The sequence below is a fragment of the Littorina saxatilis genome, linkage group LG9, assembly GCF_037325665.1.
Source record: "Littorina saxatilis isolate snail1 linkage group LG9, US_GU_Lsax_2.0, whole genome shotgun sequence".
Taxonomy (NCBI): domain Eukaryota; kingdom Metazoa; phylum Mollusca; class Gastropoda; order Littorinimorpha; family Littorinidae; genus Littorina; species Littorina saxatilis.
The window spans coordinates 1185859-1203371 of NC_090253.1; the positions used below are offsets into that span (position 1 = coordinate 1185859).

Sequence of the window (17513 nt, forward strand, 5' to 3'; positions counted from 1 at the left end):
GTGGAAACTCACTCACCGAATCAAGCCACCACACAACACAGTTTAGAAATAGTATTGTTAATGATATAGGTATATCTAAAGTAGAAACATTAATATAATAAGCAGGGAAAACAAAGAAAAACAATTAATGAAGAAGGATGCTCCCCGTCAAAAAAAAGAAAAAAAAGAAAGAGGCAAAAGAAAAAGGGTTGAAGCAGCCTGCATGCAACTGAGATAAAACAAGAAGAGCAAACGCTCGATCGAGTCACTTTCGCAGTTCTGAATATTATATGAGGCATCAGATGGACAGGAAGAAATTGCTATTCACAACACAATGAGTCACGTTCACATAAAATTTGAGCCCGGTCACTTTTATAGTTTCCGAGAAAAGCCCAACGTTAAGTTGTGTGTTGCCGAACAGAAAAGGCTAGTTATCTCCCTTGTTTTTCTGATAACGTTCGTAAAAGGCTACAGATGTAAATACTTTGATGTAAAGAATAATCCTACAAAGTTTCAATCACATCCGATGAACTTTGTCAAAGATATAAAATGTCTAATTTTTCCTTTGACGCTGACCTGTGACCTTGAAAAAGGTCAAAGGTCAACGAAACCATCGTTAAAGTGTAGAGGTCATTGGAGGTCACGACTAAACAAAATATGAGCCCGATCGCTTTGATAGTTTCCGAGAAAAGTCCAACGTTAAGGTGGTGTCTACGGACGGCCCGGCCGGACGGCCGGCCGGACAGACTAACACTGACCGATTTCATAGAGTCACTTTTTCTCAAGTGACTCAAAAACTAAAACAAAACACAGTTTAGTAGGTATTTATAACTCATTATTACTCTTATTCATGTACATGTGTTTCTTACAAAATATTGTCACCATGTGTGTGTTTCGTGCTGCTTTAGAGAGGAGTGGTTGTTTATGTAATTTATTACCAGCAAATGTGAAAGAAGCTGTCAGTGACAAAAAGCACACATTCACACCCACATACACCAGAGTTACACAAAGTCACCACAACCACGCAGAAACGTTTTTTGTATTTTATTTTGTATGTTCATTGTCTATGAGGAAATACATGTACCGTATTTGACGGATTACAAGACGCACCGTTTTATAAGCCGCACCCCAGACTTTTAACAAAAAAATAGGGACGTGCCACGTATAGGCCGCGTCACTATATTAGCCGCCGTCGAAAAAAATATAATCAGATCGTGTCAACTAATCAAAACAAACAGGCAAACGAAAGTACGGTATTTGGCGAAATCGGCTCCGAGAATAAACAAGCGAAACAAAGAAGAAAAGTGAAAAAGTTTGAAGAAAAATATCACACACACAATTTGTAACCAACACACACATGTAGGTCCCCCCCCCCCCCCCCCCCCCCCCCCCCCCCCCTGCCGGAATAAGCTTTTTTGGGATGATTTACGACTTTTGCGCACATTTCGAGCAGACGAAAACACAACATGGCGGCTCTCGCTCCTCCAACTATCGCAAGACACAAAAAACCGAAATCTCGCGCGCGCGAGATCCTGATACATCCGGTGTTTCTCTGTACGCTATCTTGTCACGACGACTTGTTGACAAACGAAGATTCACGAAAGAAAGAGAAAAGCGCCGAGTCTTGAGTAGAGAGCTAATAATGTACCGGTAATCGCTAATCGAGCGAAATGAAAATCCGCAGCGACTTCCATTTGGTGAATGCTATTCAATTTAAAATTTAGGTAACGTTTTAGCCGCATCTTTTTATAAGCCGCAATGCGATTTTTTTTTTAAAAGTCGCGGCTTGTAGTCCGTCAAATACGGTATATAACTTCATCAGGAAACAATGTTGTTCTTTCTTTCTTTATTTGGTGTTTAACGTCATTTTCAACCACAAAGGTTATATCGCGACGGGGAAAGGGGGGAGACCATTGGTCCATTGTCTTAACCATTAGTCCATTGTCTTAACCACTAGGCCATTGTCTTAACCACTAGTCCATTGTCTTAACCACTAGTCCATTGTCTTAACCATTAGTCCATTGTCTTAACCATTAGGCCATTGTCTTAAACACTAGGCCATTGTCTTAACCACTAGTCCATTGTCTTAACCACTAGTCCATTGTCTTAACCATTAGGCCATTGTCTTAACCATTAGGCCATTGTCTTAACCACTAGGCCATTGTCTTAACCATTAGGCCATTGTCTTAACCACTAGTCCATTGTCTTAACCACTAGGCCATTGTCTTAAACATTAGGCCATTGTTTTAACCATTAGTCCATTGTCTTAACCACTAGTCCATTGTCTTAACCATTAGTCCATTGTCTTAACCATCAGTCCATTGTCTTAACCACTAGGCCATTGTCTTAACCATTAGGCCATTGTCTTAACCATTAGGCCATTGTCTTAACCACTAGGCCATTGTCTTAACCATTAGTCCATTGTCTTAACCATTAGGCCATTGTCTTAACCACTAGTCCATTGTCTTAACCACTAGGCCATTGTCTTAACCACTAGTCCATTGTCTTAACCACTAGGCCATTGTCTTAACCACTAGGCCATTGTCTTAACCACTAGGCCATTGTCTTAACCATTAGTCCATTGTCTTAACCACTAGGCCATTGTCTTAACCACTAGGCCATTGTCTTAACCACTAGTCCATTGTCTTAACCATTAGTCCATTGTCTTAACCACTAGGCCATTGTCTTAACCATTAGTCCATTGTCTTAACCATTAGGCCATTGTCTTAACCATTAGTCCATTGTCTTAACCACTAGGCCATTGTCTTAACCACTAGGCCATTGTCTTAACCATTAGTCCATTGTCTTAACCATTAGTCCATTGTCTTAACCATTAGGCCATTGTCTTAACCACTAGGCCATTGTCTTAACCATTAGGCCATTGTCTTAACCACTAGGCCATTGTCTTAACCATTAGTCCATTGTCTTAACCATTAGGCCATTGTCTTAACCACTAGGCCATTGTCTTAACCACTAGGCCATTGTCTTAACCATTAGGCCATTGTCTTAACCACTGGGCCATTGCGCCAGTCCACAGTCAGGATCAACACTTCACACATCCTGTCCTATACATGCAACTGACGTCGCGGCTATTTCTTGTTCATGAGAGCGAACACCATCTTCTGAACTCGTAAACCTGTACGTCCCTTCCAGATCGCTGCGCTCTGCCGCTGACACTCGAATGTTCCGAATTCCAACAAAAAAAAGAAAAGTACATGGACAACGCGCATTTTCATTTGCTGCTGTTAAAACATGGAACTCCCTTCCTTATTCTGTCAGACATAGTCCATCCTATTCTTCTTTTAGATCAAATCTGAAAACGCACCTGTTCACACAGCATTTTCTAGACTAACCAGTAACTCCCAAACTGTCTGGTGACCCCTGCAGCAGCCAGTGATCTGGAAATCGTGTGCTGCTACTTTTTTCTCTTTTCCTTGTGCAAACTACAAATCGGTTTATCTAGTCAGATAAATGGATGTGCATAAGCACGAGCTTGGTTTTGTGATTATATCTGCGGCTTTTTTGTGTGTACGCCATGTATGCAGATTGTGTAGGTATATCAGTATTCATGTGTGAGTGCATGTGTATGTGTTGTATGTATGTGTGTGCGCCTGTCTGTATGCGTGTGTGTGTGTTTGTGTGCGTGTGTGTGTGTGTGTGTGTGTGAACGTGTGTCTGTGTGTCTGTGTGTATCTGTGAATGTGTGTGGTCATAGCATGTGTGTGTGTATGCGCACGCGTATGTGCGTGCGCACGCGTGTGTTTGTTTGCGACTGCATGGATTTAAACGATGAATTTGCTTTTGTACTCCTGTTCTTTTTGTGTATTAATGCTGTATTTTGGTTTTGTACATGTGTATAGCAATGTCATTGTAAAGCGCTTAGAGCTTCTAGGTAAGCGCTCTATAAGTTTCCATTATTATTATTATTATTATTATCTTCACACGACCAGGGTTCACAGTTCACCCGTCCTTTAAAAGCATTATCACAACATTATCTCTTGCGATTCGACAGATTTTTCACAAAGTTCGGATTGTACCGAGAGTTATAGCCCCTGGAACGGTCTTTGTCCGCGTCAGTCACAAACTCATCAGCGTCCTGTGTCACAGTTTCCCCACGTGCTCGCATCATCACTTCCGCAATCTTCTGCTTCTCCCCCGCCTCTCGGCGTAGCCTCTCTGCTCGCAGTTGCTCGATGGTTTTGCTGGACTTGCTCTGAGCGGGGACGGAAGAAGTTGAAGGTGAAGTTTTGCTTGAGGTGGTTGTTTTAGCTGTGTCCCTTTTGCTGGACTTGTGTTTGTGGTGCCTCTGGAATAAACGTGGGAAATAGATAAGCAACATGATACGCGAGAGCTATACAATCTGCAAGTGTCTCCTTTTCTAGTTGTGTAATGTTTGTTGTGTCTTTGATATAAACCTGTTTTTCTCTCTCTCTCTCTCTCACCTCTTTATCTTTGTGTTGATGTTAGTGACGTTTCTCAAAGTCTTTATCTTTGTGTTGATGTTAGTGACGTTTCTCAGTCTTTATCTTTGTGTTGATGTTAGTGACGTTTCTCAGTCTTTATCTTTGTGTTGATGTTAGTGACGTTTCTCAGAGTGTTTATCTTTGTGTTGATGTTAGTGACGTTTCTCAGTCTTTATCTTTGTGTTGATGTTAGTGACGTTTCTCAGAGTGTTTATCTTTGTGTTGATGTTAGTGATGTTTCTCAGAGTCTTTATCTTTGTGTTGATGTTAGTGACGTTTCTCAGAGTCTTTATCTTTGTGTTGATGTTAGTGACGTTTCTCAGAGTCTTTATCTTTGTGTTGATGTTAGTGACGTTTCTCAGAGTCTTTTTCTTTGTGTTGATGTTAGTGACGTTTCTCAGAGTCTTTATCTTTGTGTTGATGTTAGTGACGTTTCTCAGAGTCTTTATCTTTGTGTTGATGTTAGTGACGTTTCTCAGAGTCTTTATCTTTGTGTTGATGTTAGTGACGTTTCTCAGAGTCTTTATCTTTGTGTTGATGTTAGTGACGTTTCTCAGAGTCTTTTTCTTTGTGTTGATGTTAGTGACGTTTCTCAGAGTCTTTATCTTTGTGTTGATGTTAGTGACGTTTCTCAGAGTCTTTATCTTTGTGTTGATGTTAGTGACGTTTCTCAGAGTCTTTATCTTTGTGTTGATGTTAGTGACATTTATCAGAGTCTTTATCTTTGTGTTGATGTTAGTGACGTTTCTCAGAGTCTTTTTCTTTGTGTTGATGTTAGTGACGTTTCTCAGAGTCTTTATCTTTGTGTTGATGTTAGTGACGTTTCTCAGAGTCTTTTTCTTTGTGTTGATGTTAGTGACGTTTCTCAGTCTTTATCTTTGTGTTGATGTTAGTGACGTTTCTCAGTCTTTATCTTTGTGTTGATGTTAGTGACGTTTCTCAGTCTTTATCTTTGTGTTGATGTTAGTGACGTTTCTCAGAGTCTTTATCTTTGTGTTGATGTTAGTGACGTTTCTCAGTCTTTATCTTTGTGTTGATGTTAGTGACGTTTCTCAGAGTCTTTATCTTTGTGTTGATGTTAGTGACGTTTCTCAGTCTTTATCTTTGTGTTGATGTTAGTGACGTTTCTCAGAGTGTTTATCTTTGTGTTGATGTTAGTGACGTTTCTCAGAGTGTTTATCTTTGTGTTGATGTTAGTGACGTTTCTCAGAGTCTTTATCTTTGTGTTGATGTTAGTGACGTTTCTCAGTCTTTATCTTTGTGTTGATGTTAGTGACGTTTCTCAAAGTGTTTTCTCTCTATCTCTTTCTTACCTCTTTATCTTTGTGTTGATGTTAGTGACGTTTCTCAAAGTGTTTTCTCTCTCTCTCTCTCTTTCTTACCTCTTTATCTTTGTGTTGATGCTAGTGACGTTTCTCAGAGTCTTTATCTTTGTGTTGATGTTAGTAACGTTTCTCAGAGTGTTTATCTTTGTGTTGGTGTTAGTGACGTTTCTCAGAGTCTTTATCTTTGTGTTGATGTCAGTGACGTTTCTCAGTCTACTTTATCTTTGTGTTGATGTTTGTGATGTTTCTCAGAGTCTTTATCTTTGTGTTGATGTTTGTGATGTTTCTCAGAGTCTTTATCTTTGTGTTGATGTTTGTGAAGTTTCTAAAAGCGTTTTCTATCTCTCTCTTACTTCTTTATCTTTGTGTTGATGTTTCAGTTTGTGACTTTTCTCAAAGTGTCTCTTCATGTCCAGCAAAGGGTCCATGGAGTCTTTCAGCTTACGATCTCTGTTATTTCTGCACAAAGAAACCATAGGTCAGATAGAATCATATCCTATGGCTATACTCTACAAGATATAACATAGTAACATAGCCTATGTTTATATTCCACATTCATGTGAAACAATCCTAAATACAAACAAAACTATATACCGTACTTTCCGGGTGACAAGGCGCTTCGTTATCTAAGACGCACCCCCTTCTTTTTAAAATAAATTGTAATCCAGTCACCCATTGGACGCAGGGGGCCGATAGGGCGCACCAAAATGACCCAGTTTTTGCCATGAGAGGTGGTTCCCCTGTCATATCTGAGAGAGGAAACACTTCCTGCATCGGGGTCAGTGACCGGTCAGTGACCGACTTTAACTGAGTGAAAATATGTGTGCTCTGTGTGTGCGGCCAGATCAAAGGCATTGTGATAGCTGGGTGGCCTTGTTAAAAGACACGACCTTCTTCCCAGGGGTCAATGACCCAGTTTTTGCCATGAGAGGTGGTTCCCCTGTCATATCTGAGAGAGGAAACACTTCCTGCATCGGGGTCAGTGACCGGTCAGTGACCGAGTTTAACAGAGTGGAAATCTGTGTGTGCGGCCAGATCAAAGGCAGGGCAGTACCTAGTAGCTGAAACATGCATTATCACAAGTTGTTTGACTGGTACTCAAGCGGTCTCTTTGATTTTTTTCGTATTTCATACACGGATTAGGCGCTTCGTTATACAAGACGCAGGGGTCGAACTCGAGGAAAAAAGTCGCGCCTTATGACCCGGAAAGTACGGTAAATGGTAAATACAAAAACAACGAGACTGCCAACGTTCTAAAATTCAGAATCAAAAAACAAGAAAGGTAGGTTGTTGGAACGTTTGTTATTGACAAAACAATACATTCACAGATATTTCGACCCAACGGTCTTTTAAGTGAACAGACAACCAAATATTCACACAAAACTTATCTTGATAGTTCTATCAGTTTACGTCCACTCGTCAGAAAGCCGAGCGAATGACTGATTTTTTCTTTCTTGTTTTTTATGATAAATGGTAAAGCTACGCAAATAATTCAAAATGTAGAAGAATATACAGAAGTGAAACTAAGGCCAAACACAACACAGAGCGTGCACACACACACACACACACACACACACACACACTGTGACACACACACAGTAGTAACACACGAGGGCACCCACCCACATACTCACACATACACACACACACACACACACACACCTGTCTGTTGGAGTCTGAACTACAGATACCCAAACCCACAGACCAGAATGTGCAGTGACCAAAACATACCTTCCTGCCACTTTCACTTCATAAGGGTTGACCTTCTTTTCAGGCGCTGACTTCTCAGACTTCTGCAAGTACCATGGCCTCTCATCTGAAAGGAAACCAAGAAGGTTTAACAAAAAGATATGCCTGCAAATGTACGAGGGCTGTTCCATTATTTTTTAGAATCCAGGCTCCTGGCAATATGGCGTTAAATACAAAATCATGCCGTCAATAATAACAGCTATTGTTATTTCAGCGTAGCAATAGGGTCAAAAGGGTCCGATATTTAGACGAGACAAGTATAATGCCGACGAGTCGAATAATAGGCCGTGAAAAGTAGGATATGCACCGAAATGGCTGCGATCTGCTGGCCGATGTGAATGCGTGATGTATTGTGTAAAAAAATTCCATCTCACACGGCATAAATAAATCCCTGCGCCTTGCATATGTGCACAATATAAATTGCATAAAATAAAAATTAAGTAGATGTGCAACGCCAAGGCACTGCATACCCCAGCGAAAGACAAACCTCTCTCTCTCTCTCTCTCTCTCTCAAACACACACACACACGAACACACACACACACACACACACACATAGCTCAAGTTACACACGTACACAAATACACACTCACTCACACGCACTCACTCTCTCTCACACACACTTCATACACACAAAACACACACCCATACGCACATATAGACAGACGGACATACACACCGTTACAAACAAACACACATACACACACACATACACTTACGCACACGCACAAACACACTCCCACCCACCCACTCTCTCTCTCTCTCACTCTCTCTCTTTCTCTCTTATACAGACACACACACACACACACACACACACACACACACACACACACACACACACACACACGCGCATTGACTCACACAAATCTCATACACACAAAACACACACTTATACGCACATACACGGTTGGCCTAGTCGTAAGGCGTCCGCCCCGTGATCGGGAGGTCGTGGGTTAGAACCCAGGCCGGGTCATACCTAAGACTTTAAAATTGGCAATCTAGTGGCTGCTCCGCCTGGCGTCTGGCATTATGGGGTTAGTGCATGCTAGGACTGGTTGGTCCGGTGTCAGAATAATGTGACTGGGTGAGACATGAAGCCTGTGCTGTGACTTCTGCCTTGTGTGTGGCGCACGTTATATCTCAAAGCAGCACCGCCCTGATAATTATGGCCCAAACAAACAAATACGCACATAGACAGACGGACACACACACCTTTACAAACAAACACATATACACACTCATACACACACAAACATACACACAAACTCATGCACACACACATTCACACACACACACACACACACACACACACTTTCTCCCTCTCTCTCAGTCTTTCACACACTGCACACACATACACACACACACACACACACACACACCACACACACACTCACACACACACGAGTACAGACTCATGCACGCGTGCGCACACACACACAAATACACACACACACACACACACACACACACACACACACACACACACACACACACACACACACACGCAAACAGTAACACTAACCGACATGTGCACAAAATGAACACAAACACACACACCGCGCGAGAGAGAAAGACTACAGGGAGGCATGACGTCATGATGCATTAATTGACGTCAAAGACTTTCGACCGTGACGTATTCTTCTTACGCGAGCTTTATCCATAGACTTGGAAACTACGGAATTTCTACCCGTCTAAAGCGGCTTTGGGTGGCGTTTGCTGAAAAAATGGGGGCGCCAATTTTACCCACCGTATTTTTGTTAGTATGGTCCCAATTTTTGGTGAACTTCCATCTCCAACTGTGGCCCATTTTCGGGCACAAAGAATCCTTCTTTATCATGTATTATTCGGTATGCACATTTCTCAAATCGATTACAGTATAGCGTTCACGGGATACCTCCAGCTTCGCTGGGATAAAAAAATAAAAAAAAGAATCGCTGCGCTTAGAACTGTACCCACGGAATACGCGCGATATAAGCCTCATATTGATTGATTGATATACTTGTTCGAGTCTAAGTATTGGACCCTATTGCTACGCTGAAAATACAAAAGCGATTATATAGCTGTTCTGACCTTGATTTGTTGTTCCAAACTTACAAAATGACAGTTTTTGCGTCGATGCGTTGATCTCAGGTTTTGACAGCAGACGCCGTTTCTTATGCGCATTAGTTTTGCGCAGGCGCCACACACTTTGGAAAAAAACTCGATTTGACAACACAGCTGTTATACAGCTTTTTATTAGTTCATTCGTATACAACAAAAAGAAGTTTGAGTTTTTTTAATTTTGAACAAGACTACTTATGAAGAAGACCAAAACACAACATCAACGGAAAACTAGAAACAACTGAAGAACTAGGATGTAACAAGGGGAGGAGAAGAGAACAGCTAATCCGTACAACGCGAGCAGACGGCAGCAAAGTTTTCAGTTTGGGTGAATGGCATTTATACTTGTCTCGTCATGAAACAAATTTTTCAATCTCAGTTATAAACGACTATATGAATGTTAGTGCCATCGGTTGTACATCAATACTTCAGAAGGGACGTGGGGTATTTAGTGTGGAGTTACGAGATAAGACAAGCCGAATGCGAAAGTTTGTGTCGGTCGGCAACTGAGCTCACACAGGCACACAAAAACGGCTGTTCCGTTTTACTCCCCTGTTTGTACTACATCTGTCGACTTTGGGCATTTTGTGGTGTTTAGGACAGAATATAATTGGTTTAGTCCTGTTTCATAGGGAAGTTAGCAGAAAAGGGTATGCTATCGACATTTGTAAAGCTGAAAAACATTCCCGAGAAGAATTTCAAGTTGTCAGTGTATGCTGTTGTCGACTGAAACATCGTGTGGTACAGATGGGTAAACCGGAACCATGCGTCTTTGCTATTGCCAATATGCTTTTGGATATTGGCAAAAATGGCTGACTTCCGTAGCATTATGCTTTGATGATCGGAAAAGGGATATGTGTGAGACCATTCAATCACAGCCCCCGAATTCCCCCACGTGTCCATCAGAATAGCTATATTAGACTATTGTGAGGCTTGACACAAAAAATGAAGTTCCAGAGTTATGCCGTTTTCATATGGTCGACTCGGGAAGTTACTCACCGCGCAATGTATGAAATTGCATCATGAAGCTCAAATTCGCGATTTCGGACCAATAACTTACAACAACTACAAACTAAAGGTTAAAAGAGGCCGATTTGCATGAACGTGTGATGAAATGTTTTAGGATGAACGCTCTTTGTAGAGCCGTGGTGTAAAACTGGTACAGCAATTTCAAACCGGGTAGACGGAGCCTCAAAAATGATACCCACCCTGGTCTACTCATTTCATCCGTTATCCTCGAAAACATTGTCGCTGTTGAACAGATAATAAGAGAAGATCACTTAATTATATTCAGCGAGATGCAATATGCCCTTGGCATTAAAAGCTCTGCATTTGAAAAGATCTTACACAAATATTTAATGGCCCCAAAGCGATTTGCCGGTTGGGTAGCACATGAACCTAGTGACGGGGAAAAGAGGGGTAGGGCAGAGTGTTGCCTGACAATACTTGAAAAAATCAGCAATGACTTGTCCAAATCAACATGGAATATCGTCAGTGGTGACGAAACCTGGGTTAATTAGTTCCAATCTGAAACTAAACAACTGTCGTCAATAACAAGAAGCCCTAAAAATCTTTCGTCGCTAGATCACGGTATTTAAACACTGTGACTCTTGAGGACAGGCATACAGTCACGTCTTACTGCTGTGTCCACCACTGATGGTCGAAAATATTCGAGGCTTGACACAAACACCGTCCAAACACGGGTATTCGAGGGCTTATGCTGTAACATGACAACGCCACTGTGTATACTGCCTTTGCGACAACAGATTTCTTGGCACCAAAGGGAGCACTGCTGTTGGTTGCATCCACCATATTTTCTTGACATCTCCCCATGCTAGTTCAGCCTGTTCTCGGAATTTAAGAAATAGCCACGGAAACACGGTTAGAGACCCCTGAAGACTCTGTCCGGGCCTTCACGAGGGCCATACCCGATACAGCTGATGTCAAGTGGTCCCGGGCCTGAATGAGAACATTTGAGAGGATGGCCAGTTGGGTGTCGGCTGGGGAAGGATTGATCTGGAAAATGGCCTGGTTAGATTGTTGATATGTTTCCGTTTCTGAGATTCTAAATAATTATGGAACAGCCTACGTATGTGCAAAACAAACAAGGACCCAAATATATGACAAGTATGTACTTTCAACGTATGCACCCCCTCCCCCTCACACACGCGCATACACATGCACTCAGACAAGAGCATCTAAACACACCCATGACACACACGCACATATCTAAACACACCCATGACACACACGCACATATCTAAACACACCCATGCTTTTCCTCCCTATCCATTTTCATCTACATAGACAGACACTGAGAAACATGGACACACACAGACACACACAGACACACACGCACATATCTAAACACACCAATGTGGATCCTCATCCATTGTCGCCCACACATTGAGAGACACACACACACACACTCCTTCCCACACTTTTCAAAACACAGACAAACACACACATACTCTGCGTCTCTACGGCGCTCTGTCCGAGGTAAGTGAGGAGGCCGATATCTTTCTCCCATTTCTCTTTCTCTGCGGCTTTGTCTGCTTCATGCTCCTTGTTCTTCCCTTCACGCACCAACTGTTCAAACACAACACAGGAGACACTCTCACAATCAGAGAATCTGAAGCAAAAGAGGCAGAGCGCTGTTTAGAGATCTGATAAACAAAGGGAAGTAAGCACTCTAAATGCACGACATGGGTAATAGAGTAAGTGAGAGTTATTCTGAACCAGGCTCCAGGCACCTGAGAGAAAAACAAGCATTGAAATGAACAAGCGACTTTCATCCTCATAACTCCTTTGAAAAATACAAAAAGATAGAAAAATATCAAATGTTATCAATGTGGCCTATAAATCACATGACTATGAGGAAGATCAACGAAACGCTACAGGAAAAGCACCAGGGCGAATTCCCTGTATACAGGAAAAACGCATACAGGAATTGTACCTACAGAGATTGAACCCTGTTTTGATCGACATACACCACATATACTACGTTACTGTGGTGGCCGAGTGGTAACGCACTTGCGCTCGGAAGCGAGAGGTTGCGAGTTCGACCCTGGGTCAGGGCGTTAGCAATTTTCTCCCTCCTCTCCTAACCTAGGTGGTGGGTTCAAGTGCTAGTCTTTCGGATGAGACGAAAAACCGAGGTCCCTTCGTGTACACTACATTGGGGTGTGCACGTTAAAGATCCCACGATTGACAAAAGGGTCTTTCCTGGCAAAATTGTATAGGCATAGATAAAAATGTCCACCAAAATACCCGTGTGACTTGGAATAATAGGCCGCGAAAAGTAGGATATGCGCCGAAATGGCTGCGATCTGCTGGCCGATGTGAATGCGTGATGTATTGTGTAAAAAAATTCCAACTCACACGGCATAAATAAATCGCATAAAAAAATTTATTAAAATTAAAAAAAAATTAAAAAAATCCCTGCGCTTAGAACTGTACCCACGGAATACGCGCGATATAAGCCTCATATTGATTGATTGATTGGTTACTTACTCCCTGCTCTATGTCCTTGAAGAAGTTGATGTGGCCGCCCTGACTCAGCGAGATGTCCTGTTTGACCTTGGCCACGGAACTTGACCCTGCTGCCTGCGATACCTCTGCCACCGCCAGCAAAGACGGAGCCTCAATCTCATCGTGTCCACGCTTACGTGCACGGTCCCGCAGCGCTTCTGTCCTAGACTCTTGCTCCTGAAGCAAAACATGAAAAAATGAATAAAAATGCATATTCTTTTCAGCAGCCAGCTATAAGATTAAGAGTGCATGTAGTGCAACAAGACTGCTTGAATATATATTGCATAACTAAAACAATGGAGACAAAAAGACTGCTTGAATCTATATTGCAATTTGCATAAATACAACAATGGAGACAACAAGGTCAACACACATCCCCCCCCCCCCCCCCCCCCCGACAACCCCAAAAACAAAAATACATACCCATTATTCAGCAGCCAACTTTAGGAATAAAAGTGCATGAAGTTAGATATGACTGCTTGTGAAAGGCCGGAACAGATGTGATAAAGTACAGTGGAACCCCCCTTTTAAGACCCCCCCCCCAATTTACCCTCCCACCCCTTTAAAGACCTTGATATTTTTAGACCTGTTTTTAACCTCTGTAAATTTACCCCCATGTTAAGACCCCCCCCATGTTAAGACCCCCCTTTCTAAGGGGTTACCCTGTACACTGATAGTTCGCTCAATCTGTGAAGTCCATTTGAGCAAGGCTAGCCCATGGACATCTGGACGGAATGAACATTGCAATGCTGTAAGATAAAGTACACTGATAGTTCGCTCAATCTGTGAAGCCCATTTGAGCCAGTCGTTATGAAGTGAACATCTGGTGAAGATGTATGAATGATAAAGATAAAGAATATAAATAGTTCGCTCAATCTGTGAAGTTCATTTGAGCAACACCTGCATTAATGGACATCTCGGCGGAGTGAATAATGCTGTAAGATAAAGTGCACTGATAGTTTGCTCGATTTGTGAAGCCCATTTGAGCCAGTCCTAATGAAATGAATATCTGGTGGGGATGGATGAATGATGTAAGATGAAGAATATAGATAGTTCGCTCAATCTGTGAAGTTCATCAGTGATGGCGCTAGTATTTTTTCAAACCTGTACGCAAACTTTTATGATGCAAACAGTCCAGAAAAAAACGATAGGCAGGTCATTGGAACCAGAAAGAGTCCAACTCAGAGTACTGTTTTTATTGTTTTACCAGCCAAAAACACCCTGGTAGTTCTAAAAATCAACCGCTAGGTCATACATGTACTGGCAGCCAATTTTGTTCTGGTATTTTCTTGTTTCAACCGGTAAAATACCGGTTAAAGCCAATACTGGTTCATTTGAGCAACGTCAGCATAATGGACATCTCGATGGAGTGCACAATGATGGAAGATAAGGTGCAATGATATTTCGCTCGATTTGTGAAGTCCATTTAAACCACGTTATCACTCAATATATCTGGTCAAAATGGACAATGATGTAAGATAAAGTGATAGCAGTGTTGTTGCCAGGCCTCGGTCTTCTGTCTCTGACGCATTCCCTTCTGATTTGACGCATTGGACCTAGCCTTGTCCGGTCGATGGACCGATAGTTTTTACGTTTTGGTGGTCAACTGACCGATACATATTCGTACAAGGCGGACAAGGTCTGCAATGAATGGAATGGGAGTTGCAAAGTCGGAAAACAAACCCCGATGGAAATGCTCATGTTCGCTACGAATGAAAAATGCACACGGTGCCGAGTCCGTGTTTGTCGTCATTGACACTCGAGGCTGCGTTTACGGAAATACCCGATCCAGCCGGTGTACCTATTTACCGAAAACAGCAAACAGCGGAAAGTTCATCAATATAATACTACGGCATGGTAATTTGGACCTATTGTTTTTTTTAAAGCCAGGACATTTGGACCTATTGTTTTTTTTTAGGGAGGTCCAAATGACCTATTGTCTTCTTAGGCTGGCAACAACACTGTGATAGTTCTCTCAATTTGTGAAGACCATTTGATTTTGAACCAATTGCAATGTGTTTCCACACCCACACATAGTCAGTTTATACAGTGGATTCATCTTAAGAGCCAAATTAAGCCAGGGCAGGCAATTAGGGCTGAGTTAATGGGCTAAATAAATAGCTCTGTCAGTGCACACCAGCTGTTGTGAAAGGGGGACTACTGCGTCACTCTCCCACACAGAGGGTTTTAAAAGTGGCGGGGTTTGCTTTCATTCATGTATTGCATGAATACAAGGGAGGCATAAAGTTATATTATGTGTTTGTGTAACTATCAGCACTTACAGCAAGAGCGACTCTCCTCTGTTTTTCCTTTTCCTCCTCCGCTGCCTTCTCTTCATCCTTCCTCACCCGCTCAATGTTCTTCTTGGTCCGCACATGCCAACTGCAATGGTTACACACACGTGTATGTATCACATTGACAAAGGTAACAGCAAGTACGTACTACTAGTACCAGTACAAGGATAGAGGAAGAACAAAGTATGCATGACTGAAATTAATCTTTTTCTTCTCTGTCTATAAGTGTCTTTACTTTCGCTAAAGTCCTACATGTCCACAGTGTGTTAATGAGCTGTCACAAATACAATTCGAGCTGGCAACTGAAATAAAGCAAATGCAGTTTATTGTGGATCCTCACCCCCTTACCTATACCCCCTGCCCCCCCCCCCCCCCCCCCCCCCCCCCATCTTCTTCTTCTTCTTCCGTTTAGCAACCAGAATGACCATTATTGTTGCATGGTGGGGCGAAGAGAGGTCAGTTAGAAATAATAAAATAAAATAAAATTAAAATAAAAATAAAAGGGAAGGGATGTTACTGTGGGCATGATGCCCCCCCCCCCCCCCCCCCAGTGGTAGGGGCATCAGCATACAGGGCCAGGGTTTCAGGAGTCAGGGTGTTCCAGTCTCTGACTGTGCAGGGGAATAAGGAGTTGGTCCGTGCGGCAGGGGATCCTGCTGTACCGCTGGTTGTGACCACGCCTTGATCTTGTCTCCAGTGTCTTGAGGTGTTTGCACCGGACGTACATCTGGTTGCGGGTGATTTTTGCGAACGTGGAGAGGCGGGCTGAAGTTCTTCTGTTCTGCAGGGTAGGCCACTTCAGACGTTCCAGCATGGATGTTACGCTGGACGTCGGATGGTAATCGTTGAGGACATACCGCGCTGCTCTTCGTTGTACGGCCTCAAGTTCGTTAATGGTCTTCTGCTGGTGGGGATCCCACACTGTTTGGGCATACTCCAGGTCAAGGTGGTGGGCGAACAAGTGCCTTGTATGCCTTGTCTTTGACCTGTTGTTGCTTGGTCTTGAGACACCTTCTGACAAAGCCGAGAGTGTTGTTGGCCTTGGCGATGATGTTGTTGATATGGGTGTCCCATTTGCCGTTGTCCTGCAGTGTGATGCCCAGGTACTTGGTTGATGGAGCGGTTTGGAGGGCTTGGCCGTGCAGTGAGTACTGCAGGGTTTAACCTGGGAGAAAAAGGCAATGGGACATTTGTCCCCCTCAACCAAATTCCGATGGGACATAGTCGAAGACAAGACGCGACAAAGAGGCCTGTACGCGTTTTGACCAAAGATGCAAAATGGTGCAATATGGTTCCATCTGAGAATTAGCCGCTATATCGTGTTATCTCTGTATATGTGTGTGTGTGTATGTGTGTGTGTGTGTGTGTGTGTGTGTGTGTGTGTGTGTGTAATCCGATGTAAAGTGTACATTTGGTGGCGCAGTGGTACGTAATCTCAGTGCGCCCTTTGACGCACTGACGGAAATTGTGATGGGACATTTTCAGATTTAATGCGCCAATGGCGCAGGCGCACTAGTAAATGAAACCATGGTACTGGGGCGGTGTGGTGGACTTCTTCCTCGTGACAGCATGTTTTAATCCTGTGACTACTGCCAGTCTTGCTTCTAAATTTAAACAGTTGCTACAGTTATTTCCTAGTGGTAAATAATTTATTTAGCCGTAAACAGTGGACGTTATAATTAGTGCTTCAGAGAGAGAGAGAGAGAGAGAGAGAGAGAGAGAGAGAGAGAGAGAGAGAGAGAGAGAGAGAGAGAGAGAGAGAGAGAGAGAGATTCACCTTTTCTTTGGCAGAATATTCATTTTGGAATATTAGTTTCTCTCTTCTGTGCAAAGACTACACCAAAGCTGCGACTGCAGTTGCAAGGAGGAAAGCAGCAAAGCACCAGTTTCTTCTCCTTCTCTAGTTTTGGTTTTCTCTCTCCACCAAGCAAGTAAGGATACGCATCAAGCTAACGTGAGAGTTACGTTTTTGGACTGTTTGAGAATAGCTTTTGTACCATTTCAGAAATAATATTTACGCTCCCTCTTTTAAACACTAACACGCAACTTCTGCAACAAATTGAAACATTTGAT

The 17513-nt window shown here is 42.7% G+C and overlaps 1 protein-coding gene and 1 long non-coding RNA gene across 2 annotated transcripts in view; one reads left to right on the plus strand and one right to left on the minus strand.

Moving 5' to 3' along the window:
- Positions 1-17513, plus strand: part of LOC138975055 (uncharacterized) — a 379618-nt gene that overhangs the window by 6700 nt on the left and 355405 nt on the right. The window lies entirely within an intron of this gene.
- Positions 1369-17371, minus strand: LOC138975030 (leukocyte receptor cluster member 1 homolog). Its single transcript, XM_070347675.1, has 7 exons — positions 17218-17371; positions 15429-15528; positions 13129-13323; positions 12087-12204; positions 7499-7583; positions 6121-6226; positions 1369-4285 (listed from the first exon to the last, which is right to left on the minus strand). The coding sequence occupies exons 1-7, from the start codon at positions 17238-17240 to the stop codon at positions 3971-3973; spliced, it is 942 nt and encodes a 313-aa protein (XP_070203776.1). The 5' UTR covers positions 17241-17371; the 3' UTR covers positions 1369-3970.